The sequence below is a fragment of the Pagrus pagrus genome, assembly GCF_965226575.1.
Source record: "Pagrus pagrus genome assembly, chromosome: 21".
Lineage (NCBI taxonomy): Eukaryota > Metazoa > Chordata > Actinopteri > Spariformes > Sparidae > Pagrus > Pagrus pagrus.
In genome coordinates this window covers 14741527-14769146 of record NC_140208.1, presented here as the reverse complement: position 1 = coordinate 14769146, position 27620 = coordinate 14741527, and the positions used below count along the sequence as shown (strand labels likewise).

Here is a 27620-nt window from a genome sequence, read left to right as displayed (position 1 = left end):
GCACTTCATTTCTGTATGTTGGACTTGTTTAAATGTTAGCAACTGTGTGTGGTAATACAATTTTCTTTACCAGCGATTGTGGCAGCAGTCTCCTCAGCCAACAGTCTCTCTCGCTCTTCCATTAGTTTGGAAATCTCCCTCTGATGCTGCCTCTGGATGTCTTGAATTACCTTCTGGTGGGTTTCTTCCATTGCTGCAAAGCCACGTTCACATGTGGCCTACAGGAAAGAAAAGGGTCATCTGTCATCACAAAATTCATTTTGCACTTATCACCTACGTTTGAATTTGTGACTATAGATTCAGTGCAGTATCTATTGATGGTTCACTAGGCTACATTGTGTGTCATGCAAAATCAGTGATAGAAGCCATGCAAGCTTTTCATGATCCAAAGCCCAGCTAAGTTAGTACTGTAAGAGACCATGTTAAAGCAGTGAGATTCAGTTAAATTGCAGCTACATTTTAGTCATTATAGACTGCACTTCCTTTTATTATAAAATGTGGGGAATGGTGTGTCTATTGATGGTCAAATAAAGAAGCAATGTTGGAGGCAAGAGAGACATTTCACACGTTTAAGTAGTGACAACCTGCAACAGATTGCTTTGCTTCATTACTTAACTACGAGGGATATCCCAACCCGACAGGCTCAGCATGTTTATCGTATACTGCTTTCAGTACCAAAATTCATGAACAGTACAGCAGTCTGCAGTGCACAGCAGTCTGCAGTTTCATCTAATGATGTCAATGGGGACCACCAAGTGATGCAAAAAAAGCTGCATGATAAAAAAAACAAAAAACAAAAAAAACTGGATTGTCTGTTTTTCAGCAGTATTTCTCAGGTGCATCATTTTGCTGACGAGCTGCTGTTAGTTTGAAAACTAGAACTTCATACTTAAGACAAAGATGTGAGACTGTCTAAATGCTGCCCACAACAGATCTACACTGACACTCATTGCACAATTGATAATTAACATTGAGGGATCTGTTATATCTGTATTGTGTCTCAAACTATGATGCAAGTTTCATGTTCTCAATGTAAAGCTTTATATCTAAATGGCCCATTTATTCTGTAAGGCTATTGACTTACATGCTCACAATGACAATGCCAACATGCTGATGTTTAGTAGTCATAATACAATAATGACCATTCTCAGTTAAGCATCAGCTAAGGCCAATGACCTGACCTCTGACCTTTTGCCACCAGATTCTACTCAGTGCATCTTTGAGTCCAAGTGAACATTTGTACCAAATTTGAAGAAATTCCCAAGACAATCAAAAGAAATAATGCCTCTGGCCCCCATATTTGCCGGCGCAGAGGCATAAAAACAGATTTCAGAGTTTGTGGAGTCTGCATTAAAGAGCTTGTATTGTGAAAAATGAAAAAGAAAGATTGGGACATCCCTGAAAGCCAAAATTAAAAAGAATATTATAATTTGCAAGCGAACTGATGCAATCTAGGTTGCAGGTTTCATGAATCTAAAAATAATCATTAATCACACCATTTCCCAACTCCAAATCTGTGCATTATTTGCGCATATTAGTAGACTGATGAACTATTTCACTAAATATCTACTACTTTCTCATTTATTATATAAATGAATGCACTACGGTAAAATGAAAGAGCAAAAACCTTAAGACTTTCAAAGTCTCTCTGGTATTTCTCTCTCAGGCTGGCCACATCTCCTTCCAGGTGCTTGATCTCCAGTTCGTCCCTCATGGTGTTCATCTGAGTCTCCAGCTCCTGAATCCGATCCTTCAGAACCACCATGGAGTCCCCCTCTGACATGTCCTGTACGTTCTCCCCCTTCCCCTGCTCCTCCTCTTCCATTGGTGTAGCGGCCTCATCAGAATGAGAACCATCAGGATCATTTTTGTCCTGTTGGTATTCTTGGACACGTTGAATGTTTGCCATATACTGGGAATGTAACTTTTCCAGCTCCTCTTTGTGGAGCTGCTGGAGCTCACAGATCCTCTGTTCAAACTGCTCTTCCAGTTTCCTCACATAACTCTCGTGCCGCTCCTCCATGGTGTCCATGTCCACCAGCAGCACCTCAAGCTTTCGTTGACTGTCGGCTGTGGTCTCCATGAGGGCCAACTCTGTTGAGGTGCGACCTTTCTCTGCTTGGCTTAGCTCTTGTTTGTGCCTCTGCTTCAGCTCTTCAGTCTCCCTCTTGAATCGCTCCTCCAGGAGAGCCAGTTGCTCCTGCTGCTGGGAGAGCTGGTCCACACGTTTGCTGATCTCACTCTTCAGAGTTTGGTTCTCCTTCTGGAGAGTGCCGACGGTTTGCGTAAAGTTCAGGCGCTCCTCCTGTAAGGATGCTTCATATTTCTCTTGGATTACACTGACATTGCGGGCATGCTGCTGGACAAGAGCACCCATGTTCTGACCCGTCTGCTTACACCAGCCCAATTCTTGTTCATGCATGGCCCGTAGCCGGCATGCCACATAAGCCACTTGAGACTGGATTAGGGCTTCGCGCATACAAAGAGAGGTACTTGTGAAACTATGTGAGGTTTGGTGCCCTAGAAGAGCATGGATCATTTTAGCCAGTCCAGGATGGTTTCCACCACTTTCTATCTCTTGAGCATACTTATGGAGGACTGCTGCTTGTCTCTGGAGCTCATTAGCCAGGGTTTCGTGAGCATTTCGCAATGATTCAACCGAGTCAACACCACAGGAAGGCATTTCTCCAGCCAAGTGTCTGTCTACGATTTCCTCAGCCAAATCTTTAGCCTCTTCCATTTCAATCTGCTCCATGTAGGGAGCAAGTTCAGGGGGGTGAATGTCAGCTAACTTCTGTTTACTAAACCCAAAGTTGTTTTTCACTTCCTTTATTACACTTTTCAAATCAGGCCTTTTGGAAGCTTCAATAATTGCTTTCAGGGCCATTTCCCTTTGATGTAGGTTTTTTCGGGCTTCAGTCAACTCCCTTTTCAGTATTATGAATTTCTCTTCATAGCAATGTTTAAGGTTTTGAATAGAGTAGGCTAGTTCTGCTTTAATGAAGGTGTTAAAGATAACGGTGCTATCAACATCTACATCAGCTGAAACACTGCCCTCTTTGGATTTAGCAACATCTGTCTCAGCTTTCTCCAGTTCTTTCCAGAACGCACTCTCCAACATCAACTTTCTAGTCAAGACATCAGCATAAACTACAGCCAAGCAGTCTTTGTCACTCCTTTTAATATTCTCTATGTCCTCCCATATCTCTGCAAGAGCTTGTAGGAGGTCAGACTTTGAAGTCTGTATTAATAAAGCCATCTTGTTCAACACTACTGCCTCAAAAGACAGAGTTTTGGCAAAGAGATGCAGCGCATCTTTATCTAGAGTCTCTGGTGTTTGAGTTTGAGGGACAACTGGTGAATGCTCTTCCAACGTCTTCTGTCCTTGTCTGATGTACAGCGATGCATTGAACAACTCGTTCTCTATCTCTGACAATGAGTGCAGCTTTGAATCAGTGCTTTCATGAGAGTCACTGAGAATAGACCTAACTTTCTCTCGACTACTTTCCACACACACCAGGGCCTTGGCATAATGCTTACTGGCACTACTCTGTATCTCACTTCCACAACTCAATTCTTTATCAGGGTTAGCCTTTGTTTCAGTCATCTTTAGATCAATCTTGGAGATGTGTTCTGCTTGGACGGATCGCTGCTCTTCTAGGTTCTGTGTGAGGCTTCTTAGTTTATCCTCAGTGGCCAGCAGTTTAGTCTCTAGGGCATGGATGATGGAGATAAACTTCTCTGGGTCACTGCTGTGAGGGAATGTGGTATCAGAGTTTCCATCAGCTGGATGGTTGTCTTCATTTATGTCCTGATTAAGTTTTTGACTTGTGTCTGCAAAGGTACTAGTGTCCATGCCCTCTAGATTCATGTATTTTTGGCACTGAATACTGCTAAAACGTATCCTTGGTCTCTTCGCTTGAGACTCCTTATCATCTGGGGAGTTCTCCGTCTTGGATGTCTTGTCAAAGGAAAGTTGAAGATCTGTGTTTGGTGAGAAGGAGACTGATGCTTTCAGCCTTCCTCTCTTGCTCTGTTCAGGGATTTGCTGCCTTTCCATGCGTAGGTCAGCATAGCCCAGCTGCAGAGCATTGAGATGCTGCTCGAGCTCTGCTATGCGGTCCTCTGCAACCACAAGCTTGGCCTTAAGATCCTTTTCAGCACTACAGGGCTCTACCTTATCTAAGAGGCTTTGACTCATTTGACAAAGAAGCTCCTCCTTAGCTTGCAATTTCTGTTCTGTTTCCTCCAAGCTGTTGCCAAGTGCAGTCATTTTAACAAGGGCCTCTTTCAAGTCGGCTTCCTTGCGTTCCATCAGCCTCTCATACATCTCTTTAGTTTGTCGGATCTCTTCCTCTTTTTCTCTCAGGAACTGGCTCATTTTCTGAAACTCTTGGGTAGCTCTCTCATACGAGTGCTCCAGGGTGTTGTAATCAGCCTCTTCTGTTTCCAGACGAGTGCGGAGCTTATTCACCTCACGGTCTGCTTCTGCAATCTGGTTAAGAAGCTCCTGACAGCGGCAGGTGAGATGGCCTTTCTCTTCTTCTAGCCTACGCACACTCTCCCTCAGTGACTCAACCATGTCAGTCTTATGAGCAAGCTCTTCTTGCAACTTCAGCATTTCCTCCCTGCATTCTTTCCCTCCCAAGGCCTGCCTCCCTCTTAACAGGGCCTCCACCTGCTGCTCAGCCTCTAGTACTCTATTCTCCATCTCTTTCTGTGCAGCTTCAGCCTCAGCTAATCTTCTACACAGATTCTGCCTTTCCCTCTCATGACTCTCTAGCATGCCATTCTGCTCCTTTCTCAAGCGCTCCTCCTTCAGGGCCTGACCTTCTTCAGTTGCATTTAGTCGAGCAGTCACCTCTTGCAGCCTCTCCTGCAGCCGCTGTATCTCTCTCATGTGGTCTCGTTGCAGGGCTTGCTGGCGCTCCAGGTGCCTAAGGGCCTGATTTCGCTCTAAGAGACTGGCCTCTACTTCACGGAGTCGATCCTCACTGTCCTTTAGCTGGGCTCGTAGGGTGGTCTCACTACGGCCATGTTCCTCTTCTTGTTCCTTTGAACGCTCTTGCTCTAGCTTGAGCTCATTGCGCATTCTTGCCACAGCCTCTTCACTTGCCAAGATTTCAGCCATTGCAGATGCTAGTTTAGTCTGCAGAGCCTGTATATCAGTCTCATGGCGGTTTACAGCATCCTGTGCTTCTGTGTAGCTTCTCTTTAGTGTCCGAATCTGATGTTGAGCGAGATCTTGCTTGCGCTTTTGGGTCTCCAACTCGCTCTGCAAATCTTGAGTAAGTGTGTGCAATCGTTGATATGGCACTTTGTTTGGTGAAGAGGAAGGGGGCGTTGCACTCTTGAAAAAGATTGATGAGACAGTTTCATTAATGACATCACCTTACGTCACTTACCATAAACGGAGAACCACATCTCAGGGGTTATCAGGAAAATAAGTTTGTTCCTTTCTTGATATCAATCTGGATTTTGCTTTTTTTTTTTTCTCCAAGCTTCCACTGTGCTTTTTCAGAGGTGATGTGGAAATTGAAAACTTTGTGTGTGGCTAATACGGTGATTTAAAAAAACAAACAAAAAAAACAAAAAACAAAAGCAGACCTACTAATGATGTGATTCAACAAAATGGAAGTCTGGTTCTGTGATGACTTAAATGAATAACTTAGAACTGCACAACGTGAAAAAGCAATTAGTTACAGTAGACAACTCTGAACACCAAAAAGCATGCAGAGATCAAGCTTGGAAAGGACACACAGAGAAAGCATGAATGAACAGAGAGAAAAAGCACAGCACAAGGCTTCTTGATCAAGTTTCTTACCTTAAGCATATCAGATCAAACCAATTATTTTCCCAGGAGATGTGAAACTCCGTAAAAACAGTTAGTGAAAACTCATGCTAAGAATGCCACAACCATGCATATCAGTTTCAGAATATAAAGCACCCACACCTGTTAGTAGAATATTATACAAGTTACAGTAGCCAGTTGACTGTTCAATAACATTTACTGCACCGCATGTTTGCCCAGTACATGTAAACTATCTTGTAAACCTTAATACCATTCTGAACATTGACATTTTCAAGGTTTATTTGTGAAAATTCACGTTGCTCTGCTATTTGTATATGGTGTCAAACACACAGTGATCCTGCATGGTGGATGGTAAATGCAGTACCTGCAGTACGTAGCCCTCCCTGGCACTATGTTCTCTCCCTAGAGCGTTTTCCAACTGCTCTTTTAAAAGGTTGTTTTGCTTCTGTAGACGGTCCAGCTCCTTCTGCTTCTGTCCCAACTGAACAAAGAAAGACAGACAAGAAATTATGAATGAACGACGCAAGATGCAGTGACACCATTATTATGTTTGTGATCACACTGAGGAAACACACCTCTTTGTCTAGCAGCGCAGCAAGCTCATGTGGAGGCAGTCTGTCAGCGTTTCCAGAGTTTGCTAAAGCAGTATTGATGGGCACTTGCTTCTCTTCTCTTAACGGTGTTGTCTCAACCTGATGCCACCGCTGCTCAATCTCTTCTTGGACGTCTGAGGTTCTGCTGTCCTTCCTATCTCCACTACCAGGATGGTCTACTTCCATCTTTCCTTGCTCTTGGCATTCAGGTGTTGATGGCTGTACCGGTGATGTAGTGTTTAGCGTGGAGGTCATGGTGACTGTAACAGTATTTGGCATGTGGTTTGCACTGGTTGTGCTATGTGAAGGGCTACCCCTCCTGACATTCTCCTTTTCTGCATCTTCTGTCATAGATGGCGGGTGAGCGCCTGACACAGAAGAGGTTAAGAGGGAGGAGGTAGAGACAGGAGAGGACGCTAGTGAGGAAGGAGAAGAGGAGGGAGAACAGTATGAGGAAGTTGTTGAGAATGATGAGCTGAGGTCGACTGTGTCTGCTCGTTCCTTCAGCGGCTTTCCCGTTTGTTCCATTTTGAACTCAGACCAGTCATAAGTCTTGGAGCGACCCTCTCGTCTGCGCTCACGAACGCGGCTTTTCCGGGGCTCAGAGCAAGGGGCATTAGTGCCAGCTGGCTGTCTGTGGACGTCAGACCTGGGGGCCTCAGGACTGGGGCTTGGCTCAGTGGTGGTCTGTGGACATGGCTCCAGCATCACTTTTATCTTCTCCTCAGGGAGGGATCTGAATGAAAACAAAAAATTAAGAGAGAACTCTAAGACGGCTTTGACAGAACACAATGATTTATTTTTACACTTACATCAGCTCAAGCTTCACATTTACATAGAACTTTGCTGGACAAACAACAATGCATACATTCCTGGCAGAGCAGACTCGTCTAATTGTGCACAAAGCATGATAAAAATCAGTGAAAAAACATCCACATCAAGACGCTTATATGGCACACTGCATTAGGCTGAAAGCAGCTTTAGTGTTAACAGACATGATCTGAGGTAAGCCTGATGCCCCCCTTTAGCTTGGTAGTGGAAGCAGCACTACTAGCTATGGTAGTGTAATTTCTATAACATCTCAATGTGAAGAATGTGTTTGCAGTAAACTGCACACTGATTGGTGCTAGTGTTAACGGGCAGAGCATCTTTTAAAAGTGACCTGATATAATAATCTATTTTCATCACCTTGAGTGGAGGTGTCATGAGGTGTTGGTCAGGGGTAAAATGAGAAGGGACAGAGCTCAAGAATGAGAAAGAGGTGTCTGTGAGGCGTCTATGCAGAAATACCAAAAATATCACACATTCTCCCCTTAGAGATAGCTGGCAGAGTAAGGAGTGTGACTCAGTAAATGCAGGTCAGAGCGTGTATACAGTATCACATGTGATGAGCCACGTGAAAGGTAATACTCAGCTTTAAAAAAGACAAAAATAAATGTTTAGGTGGTTAAAAAATCCTCAGGTGAACTGTTCCAGAAACCTTTATATACCATCGTTTCTCTCTATTCGCTCTTTTCTCCTTCAGCTGTGGTTTTGTTGTTGTTCTGTGACCATTTCTCAGTGGACAGTCACATTACAATGATCACTAAAATAAGTCTTGGGTAGATTATTTCTAGTATGTTGATGTGATTGCAGTGTGTGTCTCTACAGTGGCACAGGGAGACATTACTCAACAATCACATGACATAGGGTGGGACGACAAACACGCCAGAGTGCTGACATTGCTGAGCAATAACATCACTGTTAGAGGGAGGGGGAGATCGACACACAAGCACTCCAACCTGGGCTTCAGAACGGATAGTTTCAGAGAGATGTTTTTCCTGGAAGCAGGTTGAAAATACCGGTCGAGGGAGGAAGAGAAAGGAGGAAAGAGAGGGTGAGGAGGAGGAGAGAGGGGTTAAGATAAAATAAGTGAGAAAAGCAGTTGTTATATCTGCCAGTGGTGACAGTGTTAATCCTCTTTGGGTATTACCGGGTGACATCAGGGGCGATAGTGGGTCGCACATTCTTCATTATGGCCTGAATCCAGTTGCGACGGATTCCAGAGGTCATGGCCGACAGGGTGCACGCTCCCTCTTTACACTGAAAGCAGAAAGGCATCTCGTTCAAATGACTGACAGGGATGAGACAACATGTTGTTAAAAATATCTTTTTGACACAAACATCTTAGTACATGTTTTTGTACAAGCCTCTTAAAACCTACTACTACTACTACTACTACTACTACTACTACTACGGCTTTACCAAATGTCTTCGTTTTTTACATTGGAAGCTTCTATTGAGGTTTTCGATTAAAGTTTCAAATGTCTCCTATCATATTTTCTGGCATCAATAACGTATAAATAAACAAATAAACAAAAAAATAAACAAAACCCTACATTTTTATAGTTGTAGAGCTGAAACAGTGTTTTGTCATTGTGGTTTTTCAAATGCAATTTATAGTGCAGTTGCTGCTGGACCACCCTGTTAATTCAGTTGTATGCCTCCCATTGTGTGTGATAAGTGGGAGAGCAAACAGCTTTATGAATGCAGTAAAAATGTTGTTTTTAAAAAGGCCAGCTGGCAAAAAATATGGACTGAAGCAGAATATTTTGTTAGATAAAAACATGTTGTGAATTCTGGAAATGATTATGTCTCTCTTTTTTTAATACATTTAGATTTTTCAACTTTACAATGCTCTGGAGTAAGCTACTGCTGGAATCGAATTCAACAAATAGTATAATACTGATAATATAAATGTAGCCTGCAACTGTGCAGATATCCTGTGTTTAAACCAAAATGAACAGATATGCACATAAAAAAGAAGCTGCATACAGAAGCATTCAAATGAATGAATGAATGTTGTTTTATCTGTAGAAGAGTAATGTTTAAAAAAGATTCTGTGAAATGAGACAAAACATCCTTGTCCTTTATTATTCTTTGCTTTACTTTGTTATGTTGTTACACTACACTGAGTTCAGTCTTTGAAAGCTTTCATTTAACACCAAAAGCATCACACGGACACGGAGCTAAGGAGAAGCAAGTATTTTTGGCCCGTCACTACACCCACAAGTTTCACACCATTTTAGCTAGTGACACAAGTAACAGAGGATGCTTTTGTTTACTGTGCAGTACAAACAACTTTACTGTGAAATCAAATTGACATACCACTCTGCTAGCTGTGACATGCTTGATTATGTAGTTGTGAAAGTCCAACAGAGGCAACCATTTACAACAATCAAATCTGATGTTAAGCCATTTATTTCATGCAGAAAACAATATGTTGTTGTCCTGGAGACTCAATGCACTAGACCCTTCAGGGCCATTGCTTTATTACACATATAGGTAGTTCAACATACATTGCTGTGTCAAAAAGTCTATGTTCAGTTGAAAGGCATATAGACTGAATATATGATGTATTTACCAAGCATCTACCTAATGTAGGTGTTTTCATTAGGCTGCCTTATCTTAATCATCATCAGTTTTACTTGGACCAATAACTCAAACATGAAATTTTGAAAGTTTTGGGATTTTTATAAATATAATTTAATGTCAGCAGCATCTGGCTTTAAATAACGAGTTGAGGTTAACAAACACATTTACACAAACAATTGCACAATTTAGTTGAAAACATGTCTTCCTAGGTTGTGAAAGATATAAAATTTCTACAAAATTGTTCTGTTGTAGAAATCTCCCTTGAAACAGAGGTATCCTATGAGTATGAGTATAATTCAACTTTATATACAGTGACCTCTACTGGAAGTTAAGTTAATTTCTACAAGACCACAGTTACTCTGAAATCTTCCAGACATCAGGACTTTAACTTCTGTTTAACTCTACACTGCTTTAGCTGCAGTGACAGAACAACAGCGCCCTCCAGTCTGACCACGGAGCAGAGAGAGCAGACATAAATACTGGAGTTATTAATTTCTCGACACCAAACCCATGTTGTTCTCAGCCAGAGAGACAACGATCCCCTCCACTTCTCTATTTCTGACTTCCTCCACAAAATAGCGGGGGTGTCGCTTTAAGCAAATGTAAACAAAAGAAATGACCTTGCAGCTACAGTACGTTCTCCTCATATAGGATTAGTATGGCAAATTTAGGTCTACATGTGGCAGAACATAAATCCTCACTGACATTAAATGGATAATGAAAGCACTGCATTGAAACTATATGTGTCCAGTAAGTATTTTGCCAGCAACAAGTGCTAAAAATGTTTAATGGTTGAAGGATTATATGACAAAAGTATTCTGTCAACGGTTCACAGCAGGATACACAGAATTATGCAATTATAGTTGAGAGTAACACTACCATAAACAAACATGTTTTTGAAAAATGAGTGTTATTATGCAAAAGTGGACAAGGACAGGACGAGGCCTCTGAATGCAAGGTAAACATATTGTGCAGGATGAAGGGCACATGGGGATCAGAGAAACAAGCTGGACTGGCAACGGCTGCAGCAGATTTAGACCACTATGATGTCAGCCTCTCACAGGGAGACGACAAGTCAAGTGACATCCGTCATGACAGACAAAGAACCATTTCAGAAAGAGAAATGGCAAAACATGATACCTAAAGTTGCACCCCCTGTGGTCTAAGGCTGTTTATAGACTGGCAGGAGACAGAGGAGCTCAAGTGTGGAGACAATAACTCTCTTCTTCACTCGTGATTAACGACACGGGACAAACGATGACATGAAGAATCAACACTCACCATGATTTGGAATCCGTAATTCCTCTGGACCGGGAACTCTTTGACATCATAACATGTGGAGAGGTCAATCTCACCATCCAGTTCTGAAGCCTGAGGAAAACAGGTAAACAGACGCAACAGAAAAAAACAACAATGAATAAAATTATTATTGAATGAATTATCATTCATGGGAAAATAAGGATCAAAAACTGTAGGCTCTTGAAGTTTTACCTCCTCGGCTACTGAGTCCTTGTAGTACCTCAAACTCTGATCTGTCAGGACAAACCAGTGTTTCTTCCACTAAAGACACAAAGACACCATTAATTGGATTTCACCAGCCCTCAGTAAGAGTAATACGATCTTATTCAGAAGGGAAAAGAAGCAGATGGTCATTTAATCTGACTAATGAAAGCAAATTACCATTCCATCTTCATACAGTTTTGTCATCCATCCTTTTTTGAAGTTCAGAAGATCTGGCTGCAATTAGGAAAGATCAGAGAGATGTGATATGATGGGATGCGACTAGATTAACTCATTAAAAATCATTAAAAAGGAAATTCCGCTTAGATCTTACTTTCAAATAAACACTAACCACATTATTAGAAAATAAGTCCCAAAACAAATTATATTTTGTTGAACATTTTTGTCCTAATTTCACTATACAAGCAGTTGTTATTGAGTCAGTACTCATCACTGATGTGATCAGAATACATAACTGACATTTCCCCCAACACTTTTGCATTTATGTGCATTTGTTTACATTTAGGTCCCTGCTTCAGTTACAGAAGTATAAGTGCTGTTATGTGGCTCCAGCTAACGAGACTGACTGGCGGGAGCTGGACTTTCCCTGTGAAACACAAACTGCTGCAACCAAGCTCAAGTCTGTTTATAGACTCTAAAGTAAACCATTCGTCCAAAAGCTGCCTTCTACTTCCTCAACAATACCTTGCTTTTGTTGACCTTCATCAGGTGTGGTGTCACCGTCTGGCAGAGAGTCATTCTGATGGCTAACTGCCTTCACTTCATATGTTGACAATCTTTCTTTCCGTCTATCCCGGGGACATACGCGCAACTGCGGTTGCTTCTGTGCTGGCTATTTATACTCGTCAGCAGCGGTGGTGGCAGTGGTGTGTACATGAATGTGGGGGTGTGTGTGTGTTTGAGTGAGTGGGGGTGCTTGGCAGCTGCAACTTGGCCAGAGAGACCAACCACACACTGAATGGATCACCCCTGCAGCACTCTCTGAACAGACCTCAGATCAGTTTGTCAGAGTGGTAGGAGTCAGACCTCCAGGAAGACACCAGTGCAACCTGAAGCAACTTGAGGGATACTTTTATCTCACTTGTGGAAACTGAAGAAAATAAGTGCTGATGTAATGTTGTACAGATATATGTGGAGTTGTAATGTTGTTTGGGTTTGGGAGTAATTGAAGTTAAACGATGTATGCTAATTTTATGAATGACTAGCGCACATTGCAATGAGGTAACTCATGGATGCTTGAACGAATGAGTCAAAATGACAAACAAACTTAAGAGTAGATCAGGGTGTCTAACTATGCCTACATACTCACAAAAACATAATAATTAAAGAAAATAGTTGTTGAAGATCCAGTGAGTAGGATTTAAGGGGGATTTGTAATATATTATTTGTCATTATAATATATATAATAAATGTAATATAATATCATCAATATAATAATAAATCAAGATGTTTATCTAAGAATCCTTATGTCTTTGTCACCACAGAAAGAGAATTTTATATCTACAGAGAGAGCCTTTCGCATTGTTGTAGCATTTTTAATCGCCACCGTAGGGTAGTGTGAGACAAGGGGTATTCAGTTGGTTACAATCTGCAGCCACACCACTAGATGCCACAAAGATGTGCACACTTGTCTTTATAATAAGTGCATCATTATTTGATTCCATAAACATACCTTTTATTGAATTTTACATGCATTGTGGGAAAAATTGTTGTCGTGCAAACTGAAGATTACTAGAGGACATACATATCATTTCACATACTGTGCCACGAAAATTGGAAATGCCTACCAGCCATTTAAAAGTCTCATGACAAATGCATTTTTCCTTGTTACACAGTGAGTGTAGTTCTTTGTTTATAACCATCTTGTGTTATATGTTGAAATTGCAATTTTTGAATTATCCTTTTGTCAATCTATCCTTGTGCATTTAGGTGGTGCAAAGGGAGAAAAAAAACCCACACCAAATAACAAAGCGCTGGGTGCCCACTGCAGTAATTGGGTTTAGTCTCTGCTGCTGTGCTTCTGGGCTGGCCTGATGCAATACCGACCACAACTGACAGGTCGGAAAGCGGTGAGGGATCACATGCTTTTCTCTATGCTCAATCTCAATCTTGAATCGCAAAACCATTTTATGGGACCTTGACATGATTTTATAGTCCACTGGTACTGTACTGTAGAAATACTCACAGTCATTGAGGACTCGGTGACTCTGCGGTCCAGTGACTTGGCTCTTCTTAAATTAGCAAAAGTGGAGCTGGACACATCAGGGACTGAACGGTCTTTTCCTGCATCCAGTGACATCTCCTATAAATATCAAATTAGTATCAGAAGTTAGAGGTAATTCTATATCAAAGTAGGGAGATCATGTCCAATTCTAATTACAGATATAGATCAGCCACAACATTGAAAGGACTAACGTACATTGATCATGTCGTCACAATGCAATGTTTTGCTGGGAAACCTTGGGTCCTGGCATTCATGTCGATGCCATGTAGATGCCACTTTACACGTGCCACCCACTCATCCAAAGTACATCTTCCCATGGCAACAGTACTTTCCGATGGTTGTCACGCCTTGACAGTTCAGAGCCATGGATGTGACAAGTAACAGCATGTCCCATGGATGCTCGATCGGATTGGGATCTGGAGAATTTGGAGGCCAGGACGTTGCCTTGAGCTCTGGTCATGTTCCTCACGCCGATGCCATGAGAGGTGTCCTTGCTCTGCCCGGTGTTGGGTGGGTGGCGCGTGTCAAAGTGATATCCACATGAATGCCAGGATCCAATTTTTCCAAGCAGAACATTGCATTGTAATGAGATGATCAATGTTAATCACTTCACCTGTTAGTCCTTTTAATGTTGTAGCCGATTGGTGCGGTGAAGATGCCATTCAATGAATTTGTGAATGAATGAGTATATTACACCTTTGTTTTGATTAAGCTGTTGAGGATTAGCAAAGAGAATAGCATACATGTTTGTTAGCCAGATAGCGTCTCTCGCTGCGGCCTTGTCTCTGGATTAGCGTGGTGTTTGCGGAGGGCTCTGTGGAGCTGCTCGTGTCCATGCGCTCTACATGCGGACCCTCCTCGAAACGACCGATGATTTGAGAACGCCTAGGAGACACAGAGCGACTATTCCTTACAAAGATGTACTCAACACGCAGCACAAACAGTTCACATAAAAGTCTTGAACTCACTATCTCGATCATGCTTAAAAAATGCAGGATTCTAAAAACACAACAGTAAAATAAATTGGCTGTTCTTACAAAAATATTGAAGCAGCATATTATACTTAGATGGTGGCAGAATCAGCATAAAAACAATACCAAAGAATGATGTGAAAGCAAATTTGAGCCAAGATTAATGTCTATAATGGTTACAAGTAGTTTCAGTTTATTTTGGGCATTTACATACAATATGTAGGTAGTTTGACTTTGGCACCATTACACAAGGTAGAAATATCCCGCAGAGCAATACAAAGATATATCAAAGAATAAAGAGTTTGTTATATGATGAGAGATTAAACTTTAGAGGAAAAGGAAAATGACCAGAATGGTGGATTAAACAAATTGCAGAGGGAGCAGCAATGGTGACACAGTCGCTGTTACCTTAAAACACTGCACTTGTTAATGTGTACGTATCGAGTGTGTGTGCATGAGAAACAATGAGGAGATCGAACTGTATGTAAAACCCATCATCAGTACCATTTTGCTCAGTATATAAAGTAAATCAAGCATGTATGAAACAGTGTGTGTGTGTGCTCCCAGGCAGTGCAGAGATGAAATGATAGAAAGCAGGAATCAGCGGTGACCAGCAGGGAACAGCATTGGGACAGGGGTGGAGGGGTTGGTTGAGCATTAGATCTGAGAAGCTCTGTTCAGAAGCCCCTGGAAAAGATTGAAACAACAAAACAAACTAGCAAAATAGCCAGAGCAAAAAGGTAAGAGATCCATAGAAAAGCAAGTATCGCATGCATTTAATCCCCCCAAATCATTAATGGCAAACCACTGGTAAGCTTAGGTGTTCCTAAAAGAAAGCAGCCACAGGGTGGTGCTAAATGCTGAATGCTTTAAGCAATGCATGAGCTTTACATAATAGATCAACTGACATGCTATCCATATGTTTTAACGCTATGCCAGTGGCTCATTAATGATTATTTATCATGTCTGACTGTCATATTATCACCAGTGAATCTGCATGTATGTTTCAGCTATGTGACATGTATTCAGAGTCTTCTTTTTGCAGTGTCCCGAGCATGACACTTATCCATGACCTCTTACCTGCGCTCCTGCCCAAACAGCCGAGCCACCTCCTCCCTGCCAGGACTCCTTGTCCGTGCCCTCAGCTCTTGGCGCTTTTTCTCTGAGCGGAAGGCTTCGCGGTAGCTCAGTCTGCGAGCTCGTGGCACATCAGACAGCGTTGCGTATTCCCTGCCAGACCGGCCCACTCTGCCTCCTCCGCCACTGGCACTGCCAGTGCTTCCTCCACCACCACTGTGTCCCTCCCAGGTCGGTGTAGTGACGCTGGGATCAGAGTCCAGCGAGCTCTGGGAGGAACTGATGGTGGAGTAGCTGGGGGAAACTAGCGCACCTGGAGAAGGGAGAGGATCTTGGGAGGGTTGAAAAGGGGAAATTTGGGGTTCTGACTCAGAGCTGTACCTGGGACTGAGAGCTCCTAAAGAGGAGGAGGATGCTGAAGAGGACAGGGGCAGATGCTGGGGTGGCTGAGAATGCTGTGTAGACTGTGAAGAGGGCTCCGACTTGGTCTTCTCCAGAGAAAAGTAACCACTTTCCACTCGCACCTTGCGTCCAGTGCTCATTGTGCCAGCATCTGAAACAAGGACACAGTACCACTGATATCGAACACAAAACAGTGTCTCATCAAAGCAAGTTACACTTCCTGCTAACAGTTAAGAGTGATGGTCAAGTTGGAGTCGAACGTTAACCATGCTTGGTGATAGCAACTGCTTCCAAAAGTGGCCTAGTTATATTATCAATATTGAGGTATTTTGTCACCCAGTTGTAACATTTATGAAGTGCTTTTGAGAAGATGTCAGAATATTGAGATATACAGTATATTGGTAATTGCAATACAGCCTAAAAATATCCAATATTATTTAAGAGCTCACATGTGTCCTTAACGACTCTGTAAGCTCACACACAGAGCTTAAAAGCCTGCAACTCCCCTCCAGTTAGTTAGAACCAAAGAAGCCTCTTGGATGAGAAGTGAAACTTCACAAAACTGAAACAAGTCCAGTTGCCTGTGATACAGCACTTAGAATTACCATGACCTGCATGACTGAGGAACTTCGTCAACATTATTTTAAGGCCTTGACTCACCATCTTGAGTAGTGATACTGGATTCGGGTTGACTCTGGCCCAGCTGGCTGATACAGGAGGCACTGCGGCTGCAGGGGATGGTGGCCCTGCTCCAGCGGCTCTCCTCCTGCCACAGAGTGGCACGGCTCATCGGGACTCGCTCAGCGCTGGCGATACTGCTGGGTAGGCAGGGAATGCTTCCTCCACTGCTGGTCACTGTCACCTTGGCAGGGCCAGGCTCCTGAATGGGGGTTCGGGTTGGAAGGAGTGGATAGGAAGAGGAGAGGATACAATGGGAGGTAAGGTCACAGAGAGACTACAAAAAGGAATACGAGGAGGAAGAGATTAAAGAAGAATTAAATACAGAAAAGGTAATTGTGAAAACTCAAATAATGGATGTTTTTTTTAATCCAGACTTCTTGATGCGTATGTACATCATTGTATGCCTGCTTTCAACTGTGTCAAATCATGTGCCAATCACAATACAACTCTATTCCAGGATCTCTCTCTCTCTATGTTAGTTGCTTCCTGTGTTGATGTTGGACTAGTCAGTGAAATTTCGCCGAAGTAACTGGTCCATAAATTCTGTTTTTGCCTTTTTTTTCTCCTTTATATGCACATGTCAGGGAAATGACAGTGACAAAACAAAAGAGAACTGCTTTCATCATTGGTAAAATGAATTCTGGGAAGAGGGGAGGAGGATGCATGGAAAGGAGAAAGAGATTGACAGCTTGACAAAGAACAAAGAGTTCATTCAAGGCAAACCCACCTGTATTACTGAAGGATAGAAAAAAAAAACAGATCTGCAGAAGCTGAATATAATGTAATAGAATTTGTAGGATAACAATCATAAAGATCATCTTCATTTGATTAAAGAGTACAAAGAGAAAACAAAATCAAACACTCATTGCTGATTTGTTCAGAGTTTGATGCCACCTGTACATACTGGAATCATAAGAGGAGAAAGCGAGATTTCCAAAGCAAAGTGACCCTCAAACATCATCTCCTCAGCCAGGCTGCCACAAACATGCCGTTATTTAAATCATGTCCTTTTTATTCACCCTTCACCTGGATTGATCGCTATATATCAATCTATTAAGGCGGTGATTTCAAAGCCAGAGGGTGAAGCAGGATAAAAAGTTGGGCTGAGCTGAACTCACTGGGTGTCCATTCATGTCTTCAGTGGAAAAACACTGGCTTGGAGTTACTCCACCCTGCCAATCACAAAAAGCCTTAGATGTTAATACTTGCTATGTATTGCGTATTATCAGTAATACAGGTAGACCCAAACATCTGTCTGTTTTATTTGAACCAGGCCATTTATTTAATTCTCATTTGGGCCAAATACATACAAATGTATAAAGTACAGCACTTAAACAAGTTGTTAAATGTTTTGTTGTTTATGAGCCAACACAAGAATCTGTAAAAACTCCTTTCAGTTGCAATGTGAGACACACATAAGTTGCCCGTCATAAACTTCTTTATACTGAAGGTCAGGTGCCGTCAATTTAGGGGCACCACCCAGAAGACAAACATGTGACTGTGCCCAAGTATTTGCAGTAGTTCACGGGTGATCACGTCTCCAGTAACTTCAGGAAGAGTGGGAGGAGAGCTTACAGGTGGAAAAGTGTGGTCTAGAAAATCTATATTAAATTTACATCCCAGAACAACTGAACAGCTCATGAGACAATGATAGAAACTGACATGATGAGAAGTGAAAGAATAATCACCCTCACACATTAAGAAAGACTCATTTCTGCCTTACGGAACCAGCCAAGTTGAGGAACTACTAAGTATCGTTCTTAAAAACAGACACTTACTGAGATAAAATACAATGAGGTTTGTGCAATCAGAAAGTGTTATTAGACGATATATTACTGATATAACGTACGGCTGATATTAGCCTATTACAGATATATTGCTATTGATCGATATCGATGAAAACCGAACAAAATGTAGAAATGATGCTTGTGCTAAATATATTAAACAATTATTAAAGGTGAGATATTATGCTCATTTTCAGGTTTCACACTGTCCAGAGATGCAGCTCTGTATTCCCCCTCTGTCTGAAACGCTCTGTTTTAGCTCCTGTCTCTTTAAGGCTATCCTCCTGAATACACAGTCTCCTCTGATTGGTCAGCTCACACACGCCTGAGCCAGCAACACTAACAACAACAGAGCAGCTGTGCTTAATTACTTCATATGTGCCAAACTAGCCGCTAGGCATAAATTATGCAAATGCTTGACATGGTGACGTAGTGTGATGTCACAAAGTCACAGAATTAAAAGGGGGAACACTGATGAGGCGTTTCAGGAGCAGTGTTTTCTGTTGGTGTGACCGTTTTCATGCACAAGAGCATATATAAAAACACTGAACTTGTATTGCTGCTCCTGCACTTTTGATGTCCTTCCGCAACAAAGTTTCTAACGGAATAATAAAGTACTTTTGAGTTGAGTCTGAGTTGAGTTGAACGAGAGTAAATAACTCAAAGCATAATATGTCTCCTTTAAATTCCTATTGTTACTGTAAAATATCCAGCCTACATTAAATATGTATCTTTGTAACGTCTGTATAACAACATTTGAGGGATCACTTTTCACTCAATAATATTGGTATCTGCCCCAAAAATCTAGTATCAGTCGATCTCTAGTTAGAAGTTAAGACTAACACATTTACAGAGCAGTGGTTGTCATTTTATTCTGTTGTTGATCAACACAACAACAAAGAGGCATAAATGACGGAGGTCACATGGGACACAGTTAAGGTCATCGCTGTGTCACTACTGTCCCTCTGCAAATGAGCCTGTTGGTGTAAGCCAAGAAAGGTCACACACTGATTCAGGGCACCTTCATTAGAGGAACGAGACAATGAACTTCAGACAGAGTTTTGTGTGCACTCACCACAAATTTGGCCTTGCATCAAAAAGGAGGTAGGGAAGGGGGGAAACTGTATCCCACGGTGGGTGGTCCGTACAACACTACATTATATGTCTATATTTCATCTTGAAACCATTATACCGGTAATAAAGCTTTACCTAGTCCTCTCATTTTATTCTACCTACCAGGGAGAAAAATGACGGCACTAACATGAAAAGAGCATTTTTATTCCCTATGGGCATTTGTGTTTCTAATGGATGTCACATGATGCTGCTCACCTTGCTCTAAGACTGCTGAATGCAAAAAGGTGGATTGGTATATAGTTGGTATATAGTTAGAAACATTCGGTGTAGATACACTATATTATCATTTTATCCATTTCTAGATTCTTTCCAGACATACTGCTCTAAAATGAGAAATTCTCTTTCTAGTCCCATCATCAGGATGGTCAATGTGGAAAGTGAGCTAACAAAGAGACTTTGACATGCATTCTCAATAACTGCAAGGCCTCGGGGCTGTCACAGGGTGTGAGCAGAAAATGTAGGATCCATCATGGACATTTTGTTCCATTTAGAGGATTTTACACACAATTCAAAGTACTGCATTGTTAGAAACAGGGTGACATGAGGACGTCTCAAATCTGGGGGAAAAAAATGATGGTATGATGATTGTTGATTTGTTTTACCCATTTTCAACAGGAAAGCCTCTGCTTCAGCTAACATGTGATTTCACAAAGCAATGTCTCATTCCTCATTAAACACTTTGAGACATTGTATGGTCCTACACCCACACACTTCCACAGGATGCACAGGTGATGATTTCTTAGGGGGAAAAAAAAGTTGTTTTGACCAGGCAAACAAGGTTATTAAATGAACGGGCACGACAAAGGACAAACGCCTGGCAGGTGAGACAGCAGCTGCTGGACGTCACAATGAAACACAGCGCACCAGCAAATTCATAAGCGAGAGGATCATGGCCACATTGCTGAAAGTCGCTGCTGAATGTTATTTTAGCAGGCAGCTGTCATCATTACAGCTGACTGTTTGCACAGGAATATTTTGAAAGTTTTTGGTCCGATCTACATCTCTACAACTAGAATTACAATGTTGGAATTACTCAAATGTTAACACTGTTAATTCTTTAACTACCGTTTACCAATGACCACCGGAATTAATTTAGATTTGGCATGAAGTGTATTCGTCTATCGAGACAGACACACTGTGTGACTCAAGAATGCAAATGTGGACAGCAGAAACTGTCGATCATGTTGCTGGCAGAAAATAACGATACATCTCTCTCTCTTTCTGAGGCGGAAACAGCTTGTGTAGGTTGAATGTAAAGCTGCCATACGGCATACTTCCACAGCAAATGTTAGGGTCCTTAAATATGAATTTATATCTACGTTCTTCCTTTCTGAAGCAATGGCACATTTTTTAATATATTTTATATATATTCAATCACCTAAACCTCATCTCAAAATACTGTTCATCTGTATTCTCACTTAAGTTGTAACATCATCCTCTCTTTATTCTCTGCTCCACATCAAGGCAGAGGAGTCCACTAGTTTGTGCATGTTATTATGTAGCATTCAAGAGCCCATCCATACACAACAGAAGAAAATGATCAAAAACATGACCTTCATCTGACTATAGTTGGTTACTACTCTCTCCTTCACTATGGAGTGTGTGAATAAGCGCATTACCTGGTGAGTGGGTGGATCGACCTTGCGCTTTTTCTTCTGGTTCTGCTTGTTGGTCCTGGGGTACACAGTCAGAGCCTCCTGCCACCTGCGAAAAGTTAAACTGTCAAGCTGTTGTTGATCTTGGGACACTAAAAGCACGCCACACAAACCTTGCACTCATAGTGGATCAATACATGACTGGGACAAAGTTCTTTGCAAAATACAAACCATTATACTTGCAGGGACAAGTCTGTGCATCAACTAATACTACTAACAGATAGAAAAACACTGAACTACACAACACCCTCTACTCTCTAAGCATTGAGCTAATGCAGCGAAAGACAACCTTTTCTCAGTGTCTACTCCCCTAGGTGGCAACATAATGCACGTTAAGCTCGGTACAACGTGGTAACATTTCATTTTCATTCATTCATAATTCATGTTTGCCTTTTTGCTCATTGTGGGGAGTAAGAATATTAGGATTTACAAAAAGTCAATTCATGAGGACACAGCGATCTAATTAGCCGGAGCGGATTTAGTTAAGACGAAATGCATTTTTTACTATACAGCACAAATAATGCTCCCACACTTAAAGCTACAAAAAAAATTCTACTTCCACACTGGGTAATAACTTGTATAAACAAAAAATAGCTGTCAATATTAACAATAATCCTCAAATTACTGTAATATATAGAACAATACAGAAACCCCTGGATGAGAATGATCAAGTCAATGTCTATAGACACTTATACATTATCAAACACTTTTCTACTCCACCCACTTTGTAAAGAGTGGAAAGACACACTATGAACTGTAATACTGTATACAAACATGTGACGCAGTTATAAATGCAGTCCCCACACAGCACTGTTTTTATAATGAGTCAAAAGACATTTGTAAAGAGCTTAACAACAGTATATATTTTTTAAATCCTGGCTGTCGTTAATGGCAACTTTGCAAGGCCTAATATGATTGTGCGATGGCCCAGAACCAACACATGGGAGCCAGATGATAGAGAGTGGGAGGCGTACAGTGATGGAGCAGGTAGCATAACGGAGAGTGGGTGTTGTGAGTCACAGTTCCCTAAGAATAGCCATAATATGTATGCTACAGCCAGGGAGGGAGAGTGCGGTGCAGAGACACTCTTTTGAAGGTGCAGCACTGGAGGAGATGCACAGGAGTAATTAGGAGGCTTAAGGCTTGTGTACTATGATCTGTGACCAGGCATATGGGAGTTTGTGAACACAGGGAGAGGGGCTAGAGAGGCAGGGAGAGGAAACAGTTCAAGAATGTGCAGTGTCACTGCAGTGTGGATTACAAGTCTCTGAGAAGCACAGCTCAAAGGAGACAGCAGGGGGCAGAGCAGTTTTGGCAGCAGAGGCAGTTGCGCACAACTATTCTCCCTGTCCAAGTCTCTGTCATCTCTATCCACTCAAACCAAAGGAGAGAGCAACACAAACCACACTGCCCATACTGAGGCCTCAGTTATAATACATCACATATATAAAGACTTTAACAGATCACATTCCTGTCTTACCCGTTGATAATTTCTTTACACTCAGCCCGTATGAAGTGCTCTTTCTCAGGTGTCAGGATGCACAGCGAATTCTTCTGACCTGTCCTGGACTCTCCATCGATGACGTCAGAGCACTGGTTCATATTGATTGTACCCTGGGGCAGAGTGCTGGGCTGGAGGACACAACAGAAGAGACACATAGATGAAGTGTTAACAGACGTGCCCGCACCACATATCCCTCCACATGGTTCCGTCTTCTCACACTATCCACCCCAGCATCAATTTTCATGCCAAGCTTCGCATGCCACACACTGACACAGTCTGTGCACAGCCAAATGTTCCTGTTAGGGCTCTCTGTGATATTTTTGTTTCTTGTGATATGTATTGGAGCATTTCAATGACTGTTATTACATAATTGCATCATATGTGCAGCGTTTTACTTCATTTACTCTATTTGTACAAGAAAGTAAGCTATAGCCATAATTAGGGTGCTTTTCGACCAGGAAATTAGGTAATTGTTCACAATTTAATGGACTCAGCATGACATCAATGTATTGGCTTAATAGTCGGCCCTCTATTCAGGCTAAAATCCATAATCAACACAGTAATAATGACGCACTTTAAGCTGTCAAAGAATAGGGTGGAATCTACAATCACGAGCATACAAAAAGACATTAAATCATACTAATTTTTGTGTTATTCATCAAATGAACTAGACTGTTTAACAGCCACGTTGTATATTGTATCACTCGAAAGCGCCTGAAAGGCTCACCTGTGAAATGGTCTGCTCCATTTATTAACAGTGCAAGTTCATGGGTTCACTGAGCGGTTGTGAGTTTAATCTGTCTAGCTGTGTCTGATGCCTAGCTGTGAGGTGTAAACGCAACTCCACACACTGACATGGACGCCATGTGTCAGCCATAAATAACGTGCCCACAATAATACTACTATGTGTTCAATGACTTGAGGTTTCACATGCAGGTTTATGTTAGCACACAGTGGCTTTGTATGCGGGCACGGCTCATTTGCAATGAATGGAGACATGTAAGCTCAACTTGGAACAGATAAGATAATCTATTTATAGTCCATTGAACTGCATCGCTCTAAGTGAACGTGTTGTGCTAGAACTAGTTTGCATTGGTCAATAAAACCCTTGCTTGACAGTACTTTCAAGAAGTCCAGTACCACAAATATTACCAATTCAGAAAACTGACTTTTGCTAAGTCTGACCTCCAGTTGACTTCCCCCAACAATGGGAAAAGCCTTGATAAGCTTATGTTGACTGAGGGATTTATATTTGTTCAATGCAGTAAATACTGCATAGTACTGCATAAGTAAGCACACTGGGTATGGGTAGCTTCTGGGCCCTACTTTCACTGCACTAAAGACACAGACAGAATTATAGACACCGAAATACCACAGTGGTTCCACGCTTTAAATACCAGGTAGCCACAGATGATAAATTACAGCCTTCAGCAAATCTAGGAATATATTAGGAAATGGCACTGGAAACCAAATTAAAAGGTATCACATTCACGTGAGCTCGTGACCGAATAAATCTAACTCAAGGACCCAATTTGTGAAGCATAACCATAGCCTGTCAGCAACAGATGAATTGAAGCCTATGGATGGCTTCTCTAATGTGGACACAGAAGTCAATAGTCAACAGTTTGTGGTAATCCCACCCTGACGGCAGATGAGAGGCCCCGTTTACTTCGTCACTTTTTATGTCACTTTCATTCTCGACTCTTTCACAGCTGTCAACATGGTAACGCATAGTAGAGTCAAATTTGGCACAGCAGATTTAAACGAAGAGAACTGAAGGATGGTCTTAGTAGGCCAAGAGAGAGAAGAATCTGAGGCCAAGGTAAAACAAGAGTGCCACAGAAGCAGTGACTCAGTCGGGCATTATTTTTTGGTTCAACTTCTTATGTCTTAGGCCTTAAAATGCTCCACAACCGAAGGGCTCTTGACACCGAGGTGAGAGGCCGGGGCAACAGCCGGGCTTGACAGACAGACGGACAAACAGACCTCGGGACAGCTGGGCGAGGGCCTAGACCTGCTTCAGACTGGACAGAGAGACTGGCGTCAGCTTGACCTGAGAGCCCTGTCACTCTCAGACATGGAAAGAAGAAGTTTGGGGACTGAGAGTGGGAACAGTATGGGGTGAGAAAAGAGAGATTAAGTCTCAAGCTGGTGGTCAAGGAGAACAGCAGTGAAGCTGGGAAAAAAGAGGGGGCGGGGGGGGGGGTTGTGGACTATGACTTTGGACTGCTAGGCCATCTGTCTGAGTAAACAAATCTAGAGTACGGCACACATGTGGGCTTGTCCTTGAGCTGGAGTCAGAGGAGGATAAACAGCAAAATATTTCAAATTCTGGGAACAGTTGTACAAGCAGCTTAAGCCCCCCCAGTTTTATAATCACAGCATCGGATTCTCTCAGACACGGAAAATAAATCAGACTGACAACAGCTCTGATTAAAAACCTATTTTCATAAAGCTGCTCACCTCAGAGAGAGATCTGAGTGCTTATATGAAGTAGGTGGCGCTCATGTTGGAGTACAGTATACGTTTTGCACCGGAGCTGTGTGGCAATCCATTCACTCCTCACACGTGTGCGCCCTCCCTGCACCGGCAGCACTGTGTCAGCTGAGCGCCAGTACACGTCCCCGCTTTGGGACAGCCATCGCGGCTCTAGCCCCCAGACCCAGGCCCCTCGAACCCACACCTCTCTGTCACCTAGCCTAGACCCAGTCCCCTCTCCCTGGGCCACCGCTCTCTACAATGAGCCCTTTGTGAAGCAGCACCGGTTCACACAATGTGGGATTGTCAGCCGCCACAGTCCACAGAGCCACTCCTCCCCTTAACCCTCAACAAGGAAATGACTGAGAGACAAGAGGCCCAAACAAGTGTCCTTTTGTGATCGGAGCATGGAAATTATGAAGACAGCATAAACTTATTCTAGTCTCGCAAGTTGTTCAGACAATAATATGAATGCTGTCTCGATGGGAGTCATTGAGCAGAGTCTCAAGGGGAGACAAGGACAAATCAGATAAAGATTTGGTTTCTCTAGGTCAGCCTGTGATGTCTGTATCACGGTGATCACAGACTGCATCATGGTATCAGCAACAATATTCATTGGCATATATATTTGAAAAGATTATGAAGCAGTAGCCAGATGTGTCATTTTAGCTGTCATACAATCATAACTGTAATAGTGTGTTATACTGCCAAAATTGAAATATTGGCACCTATTGCATCAAGTATATATGAGTATTTAATTGAGTAATTATAAAACATTTATTATTATATTTAACATTTTTATCATTTGGTTTTACCTAGGGCTGACAGTTTTGGTTAATTCTGCTTATGACAGCATGACACCCATTAACCAGTAACCAACTGGTTAATTTTTAAGAAAAAGCACAAAATGATGTGTACAAGAACAAGAGGTGCTTTCCTTTTATCCTAGCACACTTTTACCTAAATGAGCTTCTCAGCAAGGTTGACTCGTGTGCCAGATGGACAGACTGACTAAGAAGCACACTGAAGTGCATCTCCCAGGCAGCACTGATGAAGTGGATGTGATGCAGCTTTCGTTCGTGAGAGCAAATCGGTGGTCTGCCCAGGCTAACTTGTCTTTTAGCTTATCCTCCTTTCTCCTGAAATTGCTTTTCAATATGTTTAGTAGTAGCTCTTGATGACATGACGTACTTGAATCCTTCACCACACTGATATACCATTCTGGTCTAAATATTTTTGGCGGATGGCCTCAGACCGGCACGTGTCACACTTTCTCACCCCCTCCTTGCAGCCATAATCTTGGGCTACGAGCCATCCTCAGACATAGCAGCTGGTAATTAGGTGCAGCATAGTGCTAGTATTAGTGCTAAACTGACGAGTAGCATCACACAATTTACATTTCGCTTAATTAATTTCTTGAAGAAATGTTCCCACACTGAGCTTCACTTAGCGCACACAATTTTTGTTATTTTATCTTTTAAATCTCTGATGGTTTAATAGCAAAGCCATTAATGGAGTGTTTGTGTGTGCGTCTGTGTGTGTGTGCATGTGTATAGAAATTGACAAGGCAAAAATATTCTCAGTGGTAAACCAAAACCACTGACATTCCTAGTTGGTCAATTCTTTAACAATGTTTCCTGCACAGAAGAGACTTTACTTGGGCAGGTTGTCCAAGTATATTTGACTTGTTTTAGCATTTTATACAGTTATGTCTTTTTAACAAACAACAACAAACAAACAAAACGGTAGTTTTAAAGCTACAAGACAGTTCCATGAAGTATTATTTCTATCACTATATTATGCTGTGCAAGAGGAGACAATGGAGGCACTATTCCCAGTTTACCCAATCAGGGAAGAAACAAGAAATACAACTGAAACAAAAAAAAAACTCTCAAACATTGTGGCCGAAATGCTTTCAAATCAAAGCTTCTTTTCAAGTTCAACATTGCATCAACATGCAAAATCCTCTCCTTTACATATAATATTCATATGTCTTGTGATCTCAGTCCAGATGTTATGTAGCATTACAAAAGTGTTCATTAGAAACGCTCTGTTTAGAGAAAATGGTAATTAGTTAGCTCCACGCACGCATGCATGCCTTTGCACCCTTGGCTTCCCTCTCTCTTGGCCATTCCACAGCTTAGCAAAACATCCCATTCTCCCTTATGACACAGCCAGAGAAATATTTGCTTCTTTTGGCAGCTGGCTGATTGTCTAACTTTCATTTTTGGTTGTGAAGCAAATTCTCTTCCTCTGCCATCAACATTTTTGGGTTTGACGGACTCAGTTCTGGTCATGGAAAGCAAGAGAGCCGTTAAACCCAAGTCAGAGGAGCATGAGGGAATGAACTGGCATTTAACTATGTGCTTG

At 42.1% G+C, this 27620-nt stretch overlaps 1 protein-coding gene across 4 annotated transcripts in view; it reads right to left on the bottom strand.

Annotated features, from left to right (window-relative positions):
* The window catches only part of LOC311250747 (myosin phosphatase Rho interacting protein), a 52848-nt gene that overhangs the window by 5055 nt on the left and 20173 nt on the right, over window positions 1-27620 (bottom strand). For 2 of the 4 annotated variants that reach the window (XM_084342744.1, XM_084342743.1), the window contains exons 4-18: window positions 22749-22900; window positions 21233-21317; window positions 16675-16894; window positions 15616-16165; window positions 14308-14449; window positions 13526-13642; window positions 11500-11556; window positions 11311-11379; window positions 11101-11190; window positions 8378-8487; window positions 8187-8225; window positions 6388-7141; window positions 6177-6293; window positions 1628-5350; window positions 71-218 (exon numbers count right to left, since the gene is read on the bottom strand). In XM_084342744.1, the coding sequence (XP_084198870.1) occupies window positions 71-218; window positions 1628-5350; window positions 6177-6293; window positions 6388-7141; window positions 8187-8225; window positions 8378-8487; window positions 11101-11190; window positions 11311-11379; window positions 11500-11556; window positions 13526-13642; window positions 14308-14449; window positions 15616-16165; window positions 16675-16894; window positions 21233-21317; window positions 22749-22900 (6373 nt within the window). The remainder of the gene's footprint in view (window positions 1-70; window positions 219-1627; window positions 5351-6176; window positions 6294-6387; window positions 7142-8186; window positions 8226-8377; window positions 8488-11100; window positions 11191-11310; window positions 11380-11499; window positions 11557-13525; window positions 13643-14307; window positions 14450-15615; window positions 16166-16674; window positions 16895-21232; window positions 21318-22748; window positions 22901-27620) is intronic. The other 2 variants (XM_084342746.1, XM_084342745.1) reach the window with 2 other exon arrangements.